This window comes from Sinocyclocheilus anshuiensis, unplaced genomic scaffold (genome assembly GCF_001515605.1).
Source record: "Sinocyclocheilus anshuiensis isolate Anshui unplaced genomic scaffold, SAMN03320099.WGS_v1.1 scaffold732, whole genome shotgun sequence".
Taxonomy (NCBI): Eukaryota; Metazoa; Chordata; class Actinopteri; order Cypriniformes; family Cyprinidae; genus Sinocyclocheilus; species Sinocyclocheilus anshuiensis.
The window spans coordinates 30,722-48,375 of NW_015554133.1; the positions used below are offsets into that span (position 1 = coordinate 30,722).

At 36.0% G+C, this 17,654-nt stretch overlaps 2 protein-coding genes across 5 annotated transcripts in view; both read right to left on the reverse strand.

Annotated features, from left to right (window-relative positions):
- Window positions 1–24: 24 nt before the first annotated feature.
- On the reverse strand, window positions 25–11,691 carry LOC107670329 (immunoglobulin superfamily member 2-like). Its single transcript, XM_016462904.1, has 9 exons — window positions 11,589–11,691; window positions 8,726–9,094; window positions 7,993–8,409; window positions 6,950–7,351; window positions 5,958–6,341; window positions 5,442–5,813; window positions 4,444–4,830; window positions 2,700–3,086; window positions 25–1,991 (listed from the first exon to the last, which is right to left on the reverse strand). The coding sequence occupies exons 1-9, from the start codon at window positions 11,656–11,658 to the stop codon at window positions 1,801–1,803; spliced, it is 2,979 nt and encodes a 992-aa protein (XP_016318390.1). The 5' UTR covers window positions 11,659–11,691; the 3' UTR covers window positions 25–1,800.
- Window positions 11,692–12,213: 522 nt separating this feature from the next.
- Window positions 12,214–17,654, reverse strand: part of LOC107670335 (myb-like protein X) — a 10,479-nt gene continuing 5,038 nt past the window's right edge. For 2 of the 4 annotated variants that reach the window (XM_016462912.1, XM_016462909.1), the window contains 5 exons: window positions 15,738–16,235; window positions 14,806–15,108; window positions 13,861–14,103; window positions 13,708–13,758; window positions 12,214–13,601 (listed from right to left, as the gene is read on the reverse strand). In XM_016462912.1, coding sequence (XP_016318398.1) covers window positions 13,447–13,601; window positions 13,708–13,758; window positions 13,861–14,103; window positions 14,806–15,108; window positions 15,738–16,235 — 1,250 coding nt within the window. In that variant the 3' untranslated portion in view covers window positions 12,214–13,446. The remainder of the gene's footprint in view (window positions 13,602–13,707; window positions 13,759–13,860; window positions 14,104–14,805; window positions 15,109–15,737; window positions 16,236–17,654) is intronic. The other 2 variants (XM_016462910.1, XM_016462913.1) reach the window with 2 other exon arrangements.

Sequence of the window (17,654 nt, forward strand, 5' to 3'; positions counted from 1 at the left end):
TTCCAAACCTGTGTGAGTTTATTTCCTCTGTTGAACACAAAAGAAGATATTTTGGAGAATATGTGTAACCAAACAGTTGATGGTCCCCACTGACACCTATTGTCACTTCCATTACATTGTGACTTTAAACATTACATAACATGAACAAACACTCATAAACACGAAGACAACAGAGCCAACATCAAAGTTGGAAGGAAAATTCATTTACATTGTGTACAAATATGCAAATGTATTTACATGGCGTACAAATCTGATGCCAATAAAAGTCTAGGCCCTATAGCAGTCACAGATTCAAATCTGTTTGCATTATGGGAGAATTTCTAGAATTATGAACATTCAGCTACAGCTTTACAAACATCATTCATGTGTGGTAGCAGATCAGACAAGTTATATTTCTAAAGCAAAGGCTCAAAATGTATCACAAACATAAAAGCACATTTATGTACAGGTTTGAAGCAAAGTACAAAACCAATTCACAAACCTAAACCTAGCATTACTATTTTTGTTGGTTTGGTGAGTGTATAAGTGGATTACATGGTAAATGCAAAATTATGTGAATTTTTGTATTTTTTAAAAGCCTTTTAAAGACATAACCTACTGTAATAGACCTTGTCAGGGTAGCGCAATATAAGAAAGAGTCCCAAAAAAAAATATTGTATAAAATGTGTATAGTGAAAATCACATGTGTTCTTTAACTTTGTAAAGACTGTAAGTCTATTCCTCCCAGCCTCATCCATAAAATTCAATATGGCGTCTATCTACCCTGACTTAGGTCTATACAGGGGTTGGCAAGTTTTTTTGTCAACGTTGAAACCTAATAATTCATGTTATCCCAGCATAACATTATCAGTCACAGACTTGATTAATTGATTTGCTGACTGACAAATTAATAAAGCACAATTTAAAATATTTCTGACGCAATTGTCAGACAATTTAAATGTGTTTTAAACATTTCAATCCTAAAAGTAGTTTATTTTCAGGCTTAAGCTAGACTTTGAATAACAGATTTCGAATTTTCTCTCTTGATGTTGTAGTTCACCCGTCACTGTCATTGTCATTATGTGGAATTGTAAAGAAACTGAGCTGAAAAACTTCAACACTGATAGCATAACTTATTTTGCTCTCAAAGCTAAGAGTATCAAATACAACAAAACTGTAAGCTGCCATCCACTCAGTTGTGCAGCACAACTGAAGAAAAATGTACTTGTCTGAAAGCACTGCGCTAGCTGCTACTTTAACCTGCACTGCAGTTTCAGTGGTTTGTGATATGCAGTGGTTGCACACATGGTTTATCAGAGCTGCTGTTTACAGGCACAAGTTAATTCTCATACATTAATAGTATTTATAGCTTCTAACATAGTAAAACAGGCTGTTTGGCTATGAAAAAAAAAGATAAACTGAAAGTATAGATTGTCATGCAGCTGTGAGGGACTTTAAATGAAATACATTCATCTGTCTTGCTCATGCGCCAGTGTAAGATGTTGGCACTCGTGGCACTGGTTGCCAACCCCTATAGTAAAACATCAAATGACTCACAGAGTGATGTCAAATAATAATTAAAATGTTTGTCAGGAGTTGATTAGATATGAAATGTTGATAAAACAAGCAACCAAAATGCTTTTTTTAGATTTTGCATGTAACTTTGCAGTCAATAGAAAATTAGGAAACGTATAGGGCTATTGTACAGTAATATTTTTCCAAGTTTCTTAAAAGTGAAATGATTACTGTGTGAATGTATGTAATCATATAATTGATAAAAAAGTAACTGCAATCTGATCATGAGCATTTTAAAACAACAATCTAATCGCAAGAAGGCACGAGAGTAAGTCCATTTTTTTCAGCCCACAGACAGTCTTTCTTCTTCTTCAGTTCAGGTTTCTTCTTGTGGCCCTTTCTCAACAACAATAGTATGAGCAATACAAGAAAGCAAATCAGAGGAATAGCGATTGCCAATGTTATTCCCAATGGGTCTATCTGTTTTTCAGAATCACCTGAGGAAACAAATCAAATGTTAGATTGTTGCTTTCCGTAAAGGAAAATATATTTTATTGTTATAAAATAACATTCATAGTTTTGTATATGCATTTGATTTAATGGTTGAATGTGCTGTACGTTTTTTGCTTGTTTGTTTTTTATATCACACATGAATTATCCATACATGACAGATATCACTAAAATAGACTCTGGAAACAGCAAAAAATATATATATTTAGGGAGGCCCTTAGACAAACCACCTAATCAGAAAATGATTATCTGTACTTTTTACATATTTGGCCATTGAGTCAAGGCTTGATTGGATTGATACAGCAGCATTGTGCATATATGTATATTATTTGGCCAAACAGTATGTATGTATATATTTTCTTGCAAGCTAAATAAAATTGCATTTTTTTTTACTGGTGCAGGAAGGCTTCTAAAAGCATGAGATGGACATATTTAACCTAACCATAACCTACTCTTAAAATTAATGGGAGGTTGATATGAATGGTATACAGGCCCCTATGCCTAACCCAAGCCTGACCCAAAAATTAGACCTCACCCTAAAATCGGATTGGTTGTTAGGGATGTTGTTCCAGGAACATGTCCTACTTTGTGAAATTATGGTTAGCGTATGGTTGAAGGGATGTGAGCAGACTAATTTAGTGACTAAAGCCTAGTGGAAATGATTAAAATAGTTAAAAACGCTTAGAACATCTTACCTTCAGTGTGAACATAGATGGAGAGCTCTCCAGATTTATCTGAAGCAAATTTCTTCCAGGTGTTAGCAGTTAGAAGCCACTCCTCAACCTGACAGTAGTATTGCCCCATATCAGTGGGGTTGATCTGTGGCACAGTCAGTTTATAGTGTGTGGCAAGTGGTCGTCCAAACAGAAGATTTTTATCGCTAATTGCACTGTGTAAAGTACCGTCACGCCTGGCAGTGAACATGGAGACTGGTCCTTCTTCCTCCTGAACCTTGAACCAGGTGACCTCAAAGACAGACTTATCACTGGATTGTGAGTCAATGACACAGTCGATGGTGAATGCAGTCTGATGATTGGTAATGTTGAATGTTCGGTTCTCCTTCTGAACATGCAGTTTAATTTCTGTTTAAATTAAACACAACATCAAAGGTCAAACAAGAAATACACTTTTTCATCAAGGGGCAATATTTGCCCTTTAAATTGATTTTTAGGGGCATTTTTGTATGCATCCCCTTTTCATGTAAATTCTTACATTTTTTCAATAAATGCAATTAGATTAATAAGACACAGGGCTGTTACCAATCATATGATATATGATATCAGTATCACCAAAAACATCTTTGCACTGTAGAGGTGTAAATGTATTTACATAGACTTTTTAATGGAGCTCAGAGATGCCATGAATTTAATGTTTTAAATATCAATTGAATATAGAAATATTTAATGGGGGGAAAATAAGTATACTTTAAATATTAAACTAAAACCACCAGTAGGTGGTAGCAAGCCAATGATTCATTTATTCAATCCATTCAAAATGGCTGATTCACTCAGAAACTAAGCACATAACTGTCTTCATGAATGAGTCATTGAATCATTGACTCACTTGATACATTCAAAAATGTTGAATAATTCAGGAAAGAAAAAGCTGTGTTTATGGGAGAAGCAATGGTTCTCTTATGACTCTGTTTGAAACTATTTTTCTTGGATAAAGCAAAAACAGTTGATACTAACAATTTTGTGTCTAAAATTGACATCACTTAATATTAACGTAAATCAGCCTTATTTGCAATTAATTAATGCATTTTTTTTAAATACCATTGTATAAAGTAGAAAATATGAATGATCTTATGAGGAGGACAAATGAGCTAAAGGCTGTGCTGGTAGGCCAATATAGTATTTCAAAACGGGACTACTACCAGACAGATGGCCACACTAATCAGGATCAAAAGTTAAGCCTGATTGGGCATGTTCCATTTGTTTCCACTGGCCCTCACAATCAAGTTGGTATTGCTTAACTCTGCACTGGTAGCTTCCATTATCACCTATATCAGAGTTTAATACAACCAGATGGAAAGTATCAGGTGTAGGTCTTCAGAAGTCTAACCTGTGCTTGTTGCTGGTTCTCTGTGTGTAGACAACTGTTATAAGAGTATGACAATAAATATATCCCATTAACAGATTATGGGCTATTAAATACCCATCTGAAACTGTAGTGATGGGTAGGATCCTTTTTTTCAACATCCAAAGAGCATGTAAGACCATTTCTAATAATTTGGCACATGCATTTTTACTCAATTTGGAAGATTGTTCCTTTTCTTTCTCTTGGACACTCTTATATTTGTCATTGACCATTGATTAAAGAAAAGCAAGGATTAAAAAAGAAAAAAAAATCTGTATTTTAATCAATGTAAAACATATTTATGTTTAGAATATTGTGGTTCACTTAAAAGACCATTTCAGTGAAGTAAAATCTTCTTACCTTTCTCTTTGACAACCAGCTCTGTGGAAACAGACATTTTTTGTAGGGAATACCAGTCACCAAGAGGATCCTGAAGCCACTCTTCCACCTCACAATGATATTGCCCACTGTCAGATGTTCTGACCTGTTGAATAATCAGCTGGAAGTCCTGTTTCTGTCTTATTTCCATACGGATCCTCTGGTCCATCTCTAGGCCGGCTGCAAGGCCAAACTTGACAACAGCATCTAGGTCCATAGTTAACAGCATCTGGGACCCAACCATCCATGTTATCGTGAAACGAGAGGTATCTGTGGTTGTCCTCGTGACTGAGCATTCAAGCTTAGCATCAGTGTTGACAGTGGTTTCCAGACGAGAAGTGGGTGAGTAGTACAGGCTCATCTTGCTGACTGAGAGAGAGACAGATTGATATTCAATAAACTACAGTTTATTACAGTTACTACTGTAGTAGTCTATAGGTATGTATGTTAGCATTGTGTGTGTGTCACATTAATGCTCATTTGTGTTTCTGTTTGTGGTGCCATGGTTTAGTTTCCAATTATGTTGTCATTTTGATAGACCTGGTATCAATTTTCTAAATCACAATTTTCTCTCATGTGTACCAAATGTCAAAATTTCGCACACACCCGCTCATTTTTTAACACTATTTTTATAACATTGTATAACAATAGTAAAGTCTCTAGAACTACGTGTATTTACTAATAACAGTAATAACAGTGAAGTATGCATTATTACAAGTGATTATAACACTAAATCAAACCTTAACCCTAGCCTATAGTAAGTTCATGTTGTTAATTAGTATTACACAGTACTTATCTGTGCAATTATATGTAACAAGGACACATACGAATAAAATAAAATGTGACCAGGTTGGGTTAGAGGTAAGTTTAACAGTTTTTGGGGATAGGGTACTGAGTATAAAGAGTAGAGTATGTCAAAATATTTGAAGGTGAATGTATCTTTTCAACATAATACACTTTGAATAAAAGACTGTATTTACCAGGTTTCTGTACAATCACAGCTAACGGGTTGGAGTTCTTCAAGGCTTTCTGTACATCCTTTTGATAGGCATCAACTTGACACTGATACTGTCCTTCTTGTTGCTTGCTGGCTCTCGGCACCATGAGAGTGAAATGAGTGTCTGACGGCTGTTGAATGGACAGCTGATAGTTTCTCTGATCTGCTTTCCAGGTGATTTCTCCAGTATGGCTTATGGATAAAATATTTGTTTGAACAGTTGAATTGCGGGGCTGAAACATCCAGCGTACAGCCAAAGACACTTTAGGCCCTCTGACGGTGCATAGCAGTTCTACTGGAGAATCTATTGGCACATTTGTTGTACGACTTTTCAAGCTCACCTTCATTAGAGATTCTGAAAAGAAACGTCTGCGGTGATTATTTAAACTCTAATATCAGTAACAGTACAAATTTGAGCAAAGTAATTACAAATAATTTTTGGTTGAATGTCTTGACAGTTTTCTCTGTTACTGAGAATAATGTGTGATAGTAATCTTACCAACAGAATTAACTATTATGGCTTTTTGCTGAGATTTGGTGTTGGCTTTCTTCATCTCGCCATTGCTCTGTACTGTCCATTCAGACACAATGCACTTATACTCGCCGCTGTCAGATGTTGCAGATGCACCAAGCTCTAGAATAAAGTTTCCAGCTGGAGAATGAAATGTTTGAACATTTCTGCTCTGATACCTTGCCCCAACATCTCTCATCACTCCCTCATGGGTCAGACTAATGACATCACTGAAGGAAGCCCCCGAGTCTTTCTTGTGTTGCCATGACACTGATAAAGGACCTTTGAATCCCGACACTGAGCAGGAGACTCGTAGTGCATCTCCCTCAGTCACTGCGTCATTCATCTCCATGACCACCGCAAGATCACTCTCTGACCAGACAGGCAAAAAGCAGGCAATATTAATGTCGTGTAATGCAAGCATTCCTTGTGAAAACTGTGACTAGATTATGTACCACAAATAATACAAAACATTTTTTTTTTATTGCTAGCCATAGTATTCAACTAGTTTTGCACCCTTCTATCATATTCACCGGCCCCACAAAATAATTGAATTCTTTTCATTTTAGCTGCATATTTTAATATTTCCTATAAAATAAAATTTACTGTAAATTTCTCATTACATGGTTAATGTTGTATTTTACTTTCTTTTTTTCTTAAATTTCTTTTTTTTTTTTTTCCGAACACCCTAGCAATTCCATAGCAATGCAGTGATTCAGAACACTTTAGCAAACTCTACAATGACTGTATAGGAGAAACAGTTGTGTCATTAATTACCTTTAGCCGTGATGCTCACAGTCTCTGGACTGGACATTTGTTTTTGTATTTTTTTGAAGGTGCCATCTTCATTCATGTTTTCCTGCCATTCTTTTTTTTTTTTTTCCGAACACCCTAGCAATTCCATAGCAATGCAGTGATTCAGAACACTTTAGCAAACTCTACAATGACTGTATAGGAGAAACAGTTGTGTCATTAATTACCTTTAGCCGTGATGCTCACAGTCTCTGGACTGGACATTTCTTTTTGTATTTTTTTGTAGGTGCCATCTTCATTCATGTTTTCCTGCCATACTTCACACTGGTATTGGCCCTGGTCCTCAGCCCGAGCCGAACGGATGGTCAGCAGGTAGTCCGTGTGACTGGTTTTCACTGCTCTCATCTCTGCTGCATTCTCTCGCTCTTTGTAACTGTCAAACATAGTGAGCACCCCAGAAAATCCAATCTGGGCCACTTTCTGCTGGTCCTTCAGCCAAGTCACCGAGAAGAAATGACCAGGAAGGTTCTGTGCATTTACACTGCAGCGGATGTCCAGTGCGTCTTCCTCCTGTAGTGGCCCCTTTGAAGCCTTCAGATAAACACTGAACGAACCTGCATCAGGGGCCACTTTTGAGACACAGGAAAAAGCATGAGATTAAACAGGTTCTCTTACACAACTTCCTGTGTATGACTGCACTCATACTCACTCAGGCATTACAACAGGTTCTGACTTATATAGTTTGTATCAGTGTTTCTCAACTGGTACAACTCAACTGGTGATTGATACACAGACAACAGGGGAAAATAAGAATAAATGCCAATAACAGAATGCAACTAACAATATAATCATGCATAGTAAAGACAGGAATATGATTAGACTTATCAACTTTTAAATAGTAGGGAAAACACTTCCCATAACTTGTTCTTGTAAAAGCTGTGCTTCCAACCAAACTCTGCAGTATAACAAGTCTGACATAAATTCATTTGCCATTTGGTAAAAGCTAGAAATGCTAACATGGTTAGGCTGTGTGGCCTTCATCCTCAAAAAAATATGACCCAGAAAACATTAAATACGGGTTCAAGGATGGTAGAAAGCATGAAACTATCAAAATTTAAGAGACATTTAGAAAAATTGGCATAAATTAGAATAAATATCAATGTTTGATTCTAAGGGCTTTTTTTTAACTTTTGCACACTGAACTGTGTTGAGTCACTAAGTGTAAAATCTAAAAGAGCCTCTGGTTTAAATTACAGAATATAAATCTCACCGATTCGTTTGATCTCCACATTGCATGCTGTGGTGGTTTTGTGGGCAATCTGTGTCCAGGAACGGTCTGGGTCTTGTATCCACTCAATGGCTTTGCAGTAAAACTTCCCCTGGTCTGACTGCTGCACTTGAGGCATCTTCAGTCTGTAGGTTGTGTCCTCCACCTTATCCATGCTGATAAGACCAGCACGATAGCCATCCTCAAATCCAGCTCCTGGCTTTACAGTCAGATCTTTGTCCAGAGTAATGATTGGCCGGGGGATTTCATCCTCTTCACCATGGAGAAACCAGGTGACCGACAGATGAGTATGTTGAAAAGTCTGGCTGGAGACCTGGCACTCAAGCTGAAGAGGATCACCTTCAGACAAGCTCTGAGAGGGAGAGCCAGAGTATGATGCCTCCAGGGTGTCTGCAATCACTGTGGATAAAACAGTCTTTTTTTCCTTTTTTGTCATTGAAAATGTATTAACAAAGTGACAAAAAGTGATTGACCAATATGCATGTTTCAATGCCAATACCAGCATCTAGAGAACTGATATCAGCTGATACTACATCAGTGACTGATGGCTGATGCAGTAGTGTTTTATATAAATATAGCTTATAGCCAATCACCTTCTTTTGGGATACATGGGAATGTGAATGGGTGTTAAAGGATGGATTTCTCTTTCAATAATCTCAAAATGCCAGATCTTCTCATTAATCACCCAAACCCTCAAAATAAATAAATATCTTACCATTAAGCTTTGTTTCTGCAGCATAATCTCCGTAATATGCACCACCTGTGTGTAGGGTCTCACAGAGCAAATCACCTGCATCGTTCTCCAGCAGATTTTTGATTGTCAAGAGAACTGAAGATCCTGACAGCCTTTGAATATAAATCTCTTTATTTCTTATTCTACCGAAGAACATTCCGTAGGCAAAGTCTGGGTCACTGGTACTGATCATATTTAATTCCACATTTGGTTTCTTGAGAATGAACTGAAAATCCCGGTTAGATGGGCCTGTAAACCCTGTAACATTACAGGATATGGAGATGGGATATCCTTTCACTCTATACAGAGGACCTTCCTGGATCTGGACCTGAATCTGACCACTGCACAGATCTGTGTGGAGAGAGGAATTACATAATTAAAGCAAACCTTTAAGAGAAATTTCACTTTGATTTGCTATTGTTTTTGCATTTTTTCTCACTCACATGCACATTGTGTTTACTATACCTTTGCCTGTATTTTTGTCCATTTCTATGTGTTGTTGATTTTCAATAAATTTCAGCTTTTGATTATTACTGTTGCCTGTGTTGTTACTGTAGTCATACTGCATGTGTTAAAGTGATTTTTTCATTTACAACCCATGTTGGGTTCATTTTAACATTTTAACCCAGCAGTAGATATTTTTAAACATTTTTAAACCTTAAAAGAAAAAAAGCCCAGCATGCTGGGTCAAACATTTAACCCAACCCTGGGGTCAAAAGTTCAAAACAACTCAGAACTGCATCTCTTGTTGCCAAAACACATTTTTCACACAACTCTGACAGAAATGTTGTCATGCCAATGCTATAATTTGATTATCAAGGTTATCAAGGCACACGTGATCCAAGTTCGTCATTTTCTCTAATGGTAGAACCACTGAGGTTTGTATGTCCACATAAGATGACCATTGTTGCATCCCAAATTGCATACTATCTGTTCTAAATAGTATTCAAAATTAGAATTAGTTCGGCCCAAATTGTAGTATGTTAAAATTAGTATTACAAACGTTCACAAATGTTCTAATATTTCTGGTGGAAATTCAAAATGCACACCCATGCATACTCTAACAGATACAATTACCCACAAGAACTGTAACTGAGATCTATAAACATGGAGAGGAAAAAAGGCAGTTATAGACCAACAGTTAAGTAGAGAGGTTTAGTGGTAATTAATGAGTAATTAATAATTAATATCAAACTTGCTGATATTTGGCCATTAGCTTTTAAATACATCAAAAACATGAGTTCTCCGCATGAAGACCCACGACTAGCAGATCAAAAGTCAGTAGTATGCACCTTTTTTCACAAAAAAAAATAGTACATAGGGCATAGTATAGTAGTATAAATAGGGTTCTCAGAAGCAGAAGTGTCATAGTTGGGTAAACTTCTATAGTGGTGAATGGTAACTACAAATGTGTATGTGTGTGCAAATTGCATTCCCATTTGCACCAGAAGCAAAAGAACAAGAAAAAACAAAACCACAATCGCATTTCTATGACTTTCCAAGAGAGAGAGAGAAAATCAAGATATTTATTACTGTGGTCAGAAGAGATATTTTGACATTTTTACAAACACCCACAAAACAGTTTTAACTAGTTTTCTGACATTTAATGCCAAGGTGAAACTATATCACAAAGTACAGTATTATAAATTAATTATAAAAAAATTTGGTAACAGTTTATTTTACAGTGTCCTTGTTACACATTACATCTACTTACTATAGTAACAACACTAAATTCAATAATTGCATTTAATAAACCTAAACCAAACCCTAATCCTAACCATAACCCTATAGTAAATGTTGTTAATTAATATTACTAAGCACTTCAATGTACAATTACACTGTAAGAACAGCATACAATAAATTGTAACCAAACGTTAGATTTAAGATGTAGAAACGATTCTGTGAAAAGGGAAGCTGCACATATCTGACAAGGATACATAACAAACCGACTGTACAAAAAAATTAAATAGAGGGATATTACTTTTGTAGTAGGTACTGTCATATTTGAAGTCTTCGTTTTATTGTGTAGTGTTGCCACAACAACTATTGTTTTGTTTACAGATTACGCAGATTACAAAAAAAAAAAACATGTACCCTTTCATAAACTAGGCTGTAGCTATTAATTTATCGTTTGTGTACTATGTACACTTTTGGTACTAGGCTTATGTATCTTTAAGGTAACCCTTTAGGGGTTAATAAGATACAAAGGTGTAGGCTACCTTTTGAAAGGGTACCGCCCCAGTGACAGCTTTTGTACCCTTTTTGAGTGTAGTCTATAATAAACTGGCAAGATTTTATTATTTTAAGATCTTTTTTTTTCCTCAACTCAAATTAATATTTCACGCCCAGGTAATTATTTATTTGGTGAAAGCCGTGTCCCTTAAAATTTCGTCGTTTCACATGTTCACCGCGGAAGCTTCGCGTCGAGATCTGATCTGAGCCTGTCCGGGTTTATTTAGCCATAACAACTATTTTACGTTGTTACGACATTATGATTAACGTAAATAACACTTAAATGGCACAAAGCTATTGTTTCGCGTCAGAGTATATTTTACAAGGCGTATAAACCACTTATTTAACATTTATGGTATCATTTTGTAAGTTTTGGAGCCTGACAGTCGTTCACTGAAAATCGTTCAGCAGCTTGTTTATTATGTTCATTAACATTTTGCATTCCACACCGTTTTAATTTTGGGGTGAGTTAGCATTTAAAGTAGCCTACGTCGTCAATGACAGAAAGAGAACACAATAGCCTACCTACATACATGTACTTAAATTAAGAGGAAAGAGGTCAATTCGGACTTTATAATTCGGTAATTTATAATAATATTGTGTTCAGTCTTACCAAACTGCAGGAGTCCTGTGAGATACAGCAATAGTGGCAGGTGCCACAGTCGCCACCAAAAGTCCACCATCCTTAAACTGATCGATCCTTCCGCCTTGTCCCTCATTTCTGCAGTTATACAGGTTTCAACAAGAGCGCCTAAACCTGATATATGTTCTTTGACGCAAGTGATTGTGACACACACAACGAACCTCTTTCACGTCTGTGAAAAATGTAATTGTAAGCTAACTGAAGAGATAGTCCAATTTCTCAGTAACATAAATGAAACTATATATATATATAATTATTATTATTTTGAATATTATCCTGAACCCATGAAAACACTTTAAAAGTGATAAGTCACCCAAAAATTGTAATCATTTACTCATCTGTGTCCTTCCAAACCTGTATGACTTCCTTTACTGTGGAACACAAAATAAAATAATTAAAAAAATGTTGGAAACATGTCTATAGGGTAAGCTAAATATAGGCATCTGGACATATAACAAAACAAAAAAAGTACCAGTCCTGTAAATCCTGTTTTGAGGGAAGAAATCAGCCAAGAAAATGTTTAATGTTTAGATTATTTTAATTAATTGAAAAAAAAAAAAAATATCTCAAAACATTTATTTTGTTACATTTGTGGTATAAAAAATAATAATTAAAAGAAGTTCACAAAAAATAGTTGATTCTGGGTTTAATAAATGAAGGCATTATTACATATTCTACGCAGCAAAGTGACATACTGGCACATACAGTATCATACCCTCCCACCTGCCCTATGCTTTTGAGGACAACGGCTTCTAAATTAGAGTAATTTTATCATGCCACAGGTATCATTTTGGCAAAAAAAAAGTTAAATAAATCATGTCTAATATTTAGCTAAATAACATGATTATATACAATCCACTGGTATATACAACATTTACAACAGAAAATATATTTAAAAATATTTTCACACTAGGTGTCTTCATCATTTCTTCAGCATCCTCTCCTTCTATTCTTTTTGTTGGCCTTCAAGTTTTCATTTCAGTGGGACACTGGCTCTGTTCCAAAACCTAGTGAGCTGCCTACCTGTCTGCTGACTACATACCACATTGTTGTGGCAGATGAGTGATACACTGAGCAGACAAGAAGTGGCTGTCAATATATTGTTTATGTCCGCTGAATTCTTTTACTGGCCAACAGTCCACACCAATCCATTGTCCAATTGCGTGGCCATTCACAAAGGATGTGTTTTTGTGTTCAATCTACCCTATTTCTAATAGTTGATTTGTATACATATGCAGACAGACAGCTATAAAGAAATTTCATGGAAAGTGTTATATATACAAGGGCATAATGATATGCTACTTATGCATATTTACATACAACATGTCAATTTCCTTAATGTAGTACAATCAGTTATATAAAATAAATTGTATTAAATAAATTGTTCTACATTAATATGACAGCCCTATTTCTTATGCTAAAGTATTTGGATACTACTTCTCCACACCTTGCTCAAGCACACACTTCACCATCCTTTTCCACCCTCGAGTGTTTTCTGTCTCTTAGCTGACACTACTACCTTCATGTGGCTATAGTTGACAGATTTTCTCTACCTCTTTTACAGCTGATAAAACTGAGCCCATTTCGCCTTCCTCACTATAAACTTTATTATCACATTCTGTACAGCACTGTTTATTCAAATACTGTTCTCTGATTTCTGAACTATGATCTTCCTTCATTGCATGTTTTGAGAAGCTGTTGGTCTGTTTCTGATTTCTTGTCCTCTGGCACAGATATGCCATTGTTTGTATTGTCTGGATCGCTGTTCTTTACATCACAATCTTTTAAAAGTTTATTTTTTTCTCTCTTTCATTTCTGGAAGATCCTTTTATTCCTGCATGTTTTGTTCTGACTCACTGCTCTTGTCTGTCTGCTCACCATCATCATCATCTTCCTCTTGAGGGAAGAATGCAGTTTGTTTATTTTCTAATTCCATATTCAGGTTTGAAGATGGGACACTGATGTCAAGGTTAGACTGTGAATCTATAACAGAAAATAAACACGATGAAAAACCTCATCTACTAATTCAAAATACTAATGACTAAATCAATATAAAACTTCTGAATATGAAGAAAAGGCAGAAACGAACCCAGAGGATCACTGGGAGCTTCACTATGCAAAGGTGGATTACAAGGTTCAGCTAAAAAAATGGGGAGCAAAACAAATCAGATCAGATATTCATTTCTGCAGTGATTTCTCTAAAAGGTTTTGTTTCTCTGTATAAACATGATCTGTATTTTACCTGTGTGTAGTCTACCTGTCACCTCATGATTTTCCTTTTCGGTTTTCCCTTCCTCCTCCTTTTCCCCTTCTGGCCTCTGGTCATCCTCATTAATAGATGTACATAGGCTCTTGTTCTGCTGCTCAATTGACTGTTCACCATTTTCATTTTGGCTGCTCTTCTCATTTTTGTGTAGTTGTTCTGCTACATTTCCTGTGTCCACTGTACTTCTTCCTGTCACAGCAGACTGTGGACTCACAATCTCTATGTTTGCAAAAATAAATAAAAAATTACACAGTGTGTATGTGTGTGTGTGTATTTATATTTATATATATATGGTAGGTTATTGCTTCTGAAACTGAGTTCTGCTCTTTAAACCCTCATTTTTTTTCTTTGGAATACAAAATGAGTATTTTGGAAATATTCACACAGCTGTTGTCACACAATGTCCATGACTATCAAGCTCCAAAAAAGCAGTATAAAATCACCATGAAAGTATGATAAAAGTTGTCTATACATCTCATGTGTTTTATTCAGTCTCCTGAAGCCATATGATTGATTGGTGTAATAAACAAGACTGAAATTTAAATTGTTTTTCACTAAAAAATTTCTAAAATGCTGCAGATCTCAATCAAATATGGCACTTCTTGATGAATGACATCAGGCTGGACACCCATGACATCATTAAACATCACTTACATCAAAACAAATTTGACTTGAGATTGTCAGTGTACAATATTTAGGTCTGTTCATCATATAAAGATATCATATGGCTTGTAAGGGAAAAGTATGCACAAGCCACTTGAATCACTTTTATTACATTTTAATTTTGATTTATCTATTTCTATAAAAAAAAAAGACTCTACAAATCAGATGAAGAAAGCTTTAAAGCTCATTTAACGTCGATTTAAATACAAAGCAAGCAAAGTTTTGTTTTTCCAGAAAAGTTTATAATCTGTATTTTACCTGTGTTCAGGCTGTCTGTCTCTTTGTTTTCCTCTTCCTTCTCTTTTTTCTCTTCAGGTGTCTGGTCTTCCTCATTTGTATCTGCATCTTTAGTGTCCTGCTCTCCCAGTGACTCAATCTGCTCCTCCTCTTCATCTTCACTCTCATTTTTCAGTATCTGACCTTTCTCCTTTTCTTCTTGGGTTTGTAAGGATTTCTGGCTCTCTACTTCTGTGTCGGTTTCATCAGCTTTGCTGTTAGCGTTTTCTTCTGCTTCATCTGCATTTTCGCTGTTTTTCAGATTTTTTTCTAGTTCTCCTTCAGCTGTGCTTATAAATGAAAAGTACTGTCAGGAATTGGTCACTTGTTGCAAAGTCCTGCCTATTTAAAAGGCTCGTCCAATCCTCAAATAAGAAGACAGGCTGCCATGCAAATTATACAGTATGCAAATATCGTTTGGTGAATTCCAGCTTCCAGGTGGAGCCAAAAATGAAGTGCTTAGAGCCTTAGATGTTTGCCCCTTTGAAATCAATGGCTTAGCTATCCCTTAAACTTCAACTAAAGCAAATCACGAACAACACTTAATGAGGTATAACTTACATTTACAAAAACACTGAAATGCAGAGAATATTAATATATAAAGGGATTATATATACAATGACAAAATACATTTCTGATCAAATTTTTAAGGAAGTCAGACTTTCTGCGCAGTCAACAAGCAACTGCTAACTAGAGATTCTAAAAGAAAAGAACTGCTATTTCTGCCTTATAAGACAATTCGAAATTATATAAATAAGGATGTATAATTTAAGCTAAAGTATATAATGCACAATTATATAACTTTAGTTTTGTACAAATAGAAAATCGAGCAAAGAAGAAATAGACATTTTCAAAAAATTCCAAAGAGAGTACAAACTCTAATCCCACCATTTTCCAGACAAGCTGTATTTTACCTGTGTTCAGGCTGTCTGTCTCTTCGTTTTCCTCTTCCTTCTCTTTTTTCTCTTCCGGTAACTGGTCTTCCTCATTTTTATCTGCATCTTTAGTGTCCTGCTCTCCCAGTGACTCAATCTGCTCCTCAGGTGACTCCTCTTCATCTTCACTCTCATTTTTCAGTATCTGACTTTTCTCCTTTTCTTCTTGGGTTTGTAAGGATTTCTGGCTCTCTACTTCTGTGTCGGTTTCATCAGCTTTGCTATTAGCGTTTTCTTCTGCTTCATCTGCATTTTCGCTGTTTTTCTCATTTTTTTCAAGTTCTCCATTTGTATTTCCTGTGTCGTCTTTGTTTTTTTCTGTTATAGCAGATTGCGGACTTTCCTTCAAAAGTTTTTGTCCTTCATGAGTTTCACCTGCATTCTCCGATTCACTCTCCTGATCCCATTTTTGATCAGCAATAGATTCTTTCGGAGCAGTAAGTCTGGTACGGCAAGGGAGTGTGGCTTCAGATGAACCTAAAACAAACAAAATATTATAGAATTATTATAGAATATTATAAAATTGTATATTCAGCAATTCGAACCTATTTCTCTGTCCCATCTTCAAGAAATAGTGGGTCAATTAAAACTGTCAGGCTCCTCTATGGATGCCATCCCTCCATTTCTTTTCAAACAAGTTTTCGATGCAGTGGGGCCTTATCTTTTAAACATAATAAATCGATGTCTGGAAACATACATGGTACCGGAAGCTTTAAAACATGCTATAGTTCGCAATTTGTTAAAGAAACCAAACTTAGACTTAAATGTTTTGGCTAATTTTAGACCAGTTTCTAACTTGCCTTTTATTTCAAATATTTTAGAGAAGACAGTGCTGCAACAACTGCAGAGTTTTCTAGATAAAAATAAGGTAATCGAGCTTTTTCAATCAGGTTTTAAAAAATATCATTCAACAGAGACTGCACTCCTGAAGGTTCTAAATGATGTGTTAATAGCTGCCGATTCTGGGGATTGTACCGTACTTGTGCTGCTAGATCTGAGTGCGGCTTTTGATACGGTAGATCATGCTATCCTTCTTGCTCGCTTGGAGCATTGTGTTGGTATCAAAGGAGCTGCCCTTGAATGGTTTAGATCTTATCTTTCAAATAGGAAGTTCAGTGTAAATATTGGGGAATATTCGTCGGAGGCTGCTGTTCTTTCCTGTGGTGTCCCACAGGGATCCATTTTAGCTCCCATTCTTTTCACGCTATATATGCTCCCATTAGGGTCTATCTTCAGGAAATATGGGTTGTCGTTCCACTGCTATGCGGACGACACTCAAGTATATTTACCCTTAAAACCTAATACTGATGGGCTGGAAACACTTAGGGCCTGCCTATCTGACGTGAAAGCTTGGTTATCTTTAAATTTCCTCAATTTTAATGAGAATAAAACTGAAATCATAGTTTTTGGCTCATCTGATTCTCCTAGTCAAATAACCCTAGGTAATTCAACACTTCCGGCAAAGCCTTGGGTAAAGAACTTGGGTTTTGTGTTCGATGATGGTTTAAAATTTGACAAGCAAATAAACTCAGTGGTCAAATCCTGCTTTTTCCAGCTTCGTCTTTTAGCTAAAGTAAAACCTATATTATCTTTTAATAACTTTGAAAAAATAATTCATGCATTTTTAACATCGAGGCTAGACTATTGTAATTCACTGTACTACGGGATTAGCCAATCAGCTTTATCCCGGTTACAGATGGTACAAAATGCGGCGGCAAGACTTCTGACATGTACTAAAAAACGGGACCACATTACTCCAGTGCTACACACTTTGCACTGGCTGCCTGTACGATACCGTGTTGATTTTAAAATTCTTCTTTTAGTATTTAAATCTTTAAATGGTCTGGCCCCTCCTTACCTTTCGGATTTACTGACAGAACATCGTCCAGTTGTGTC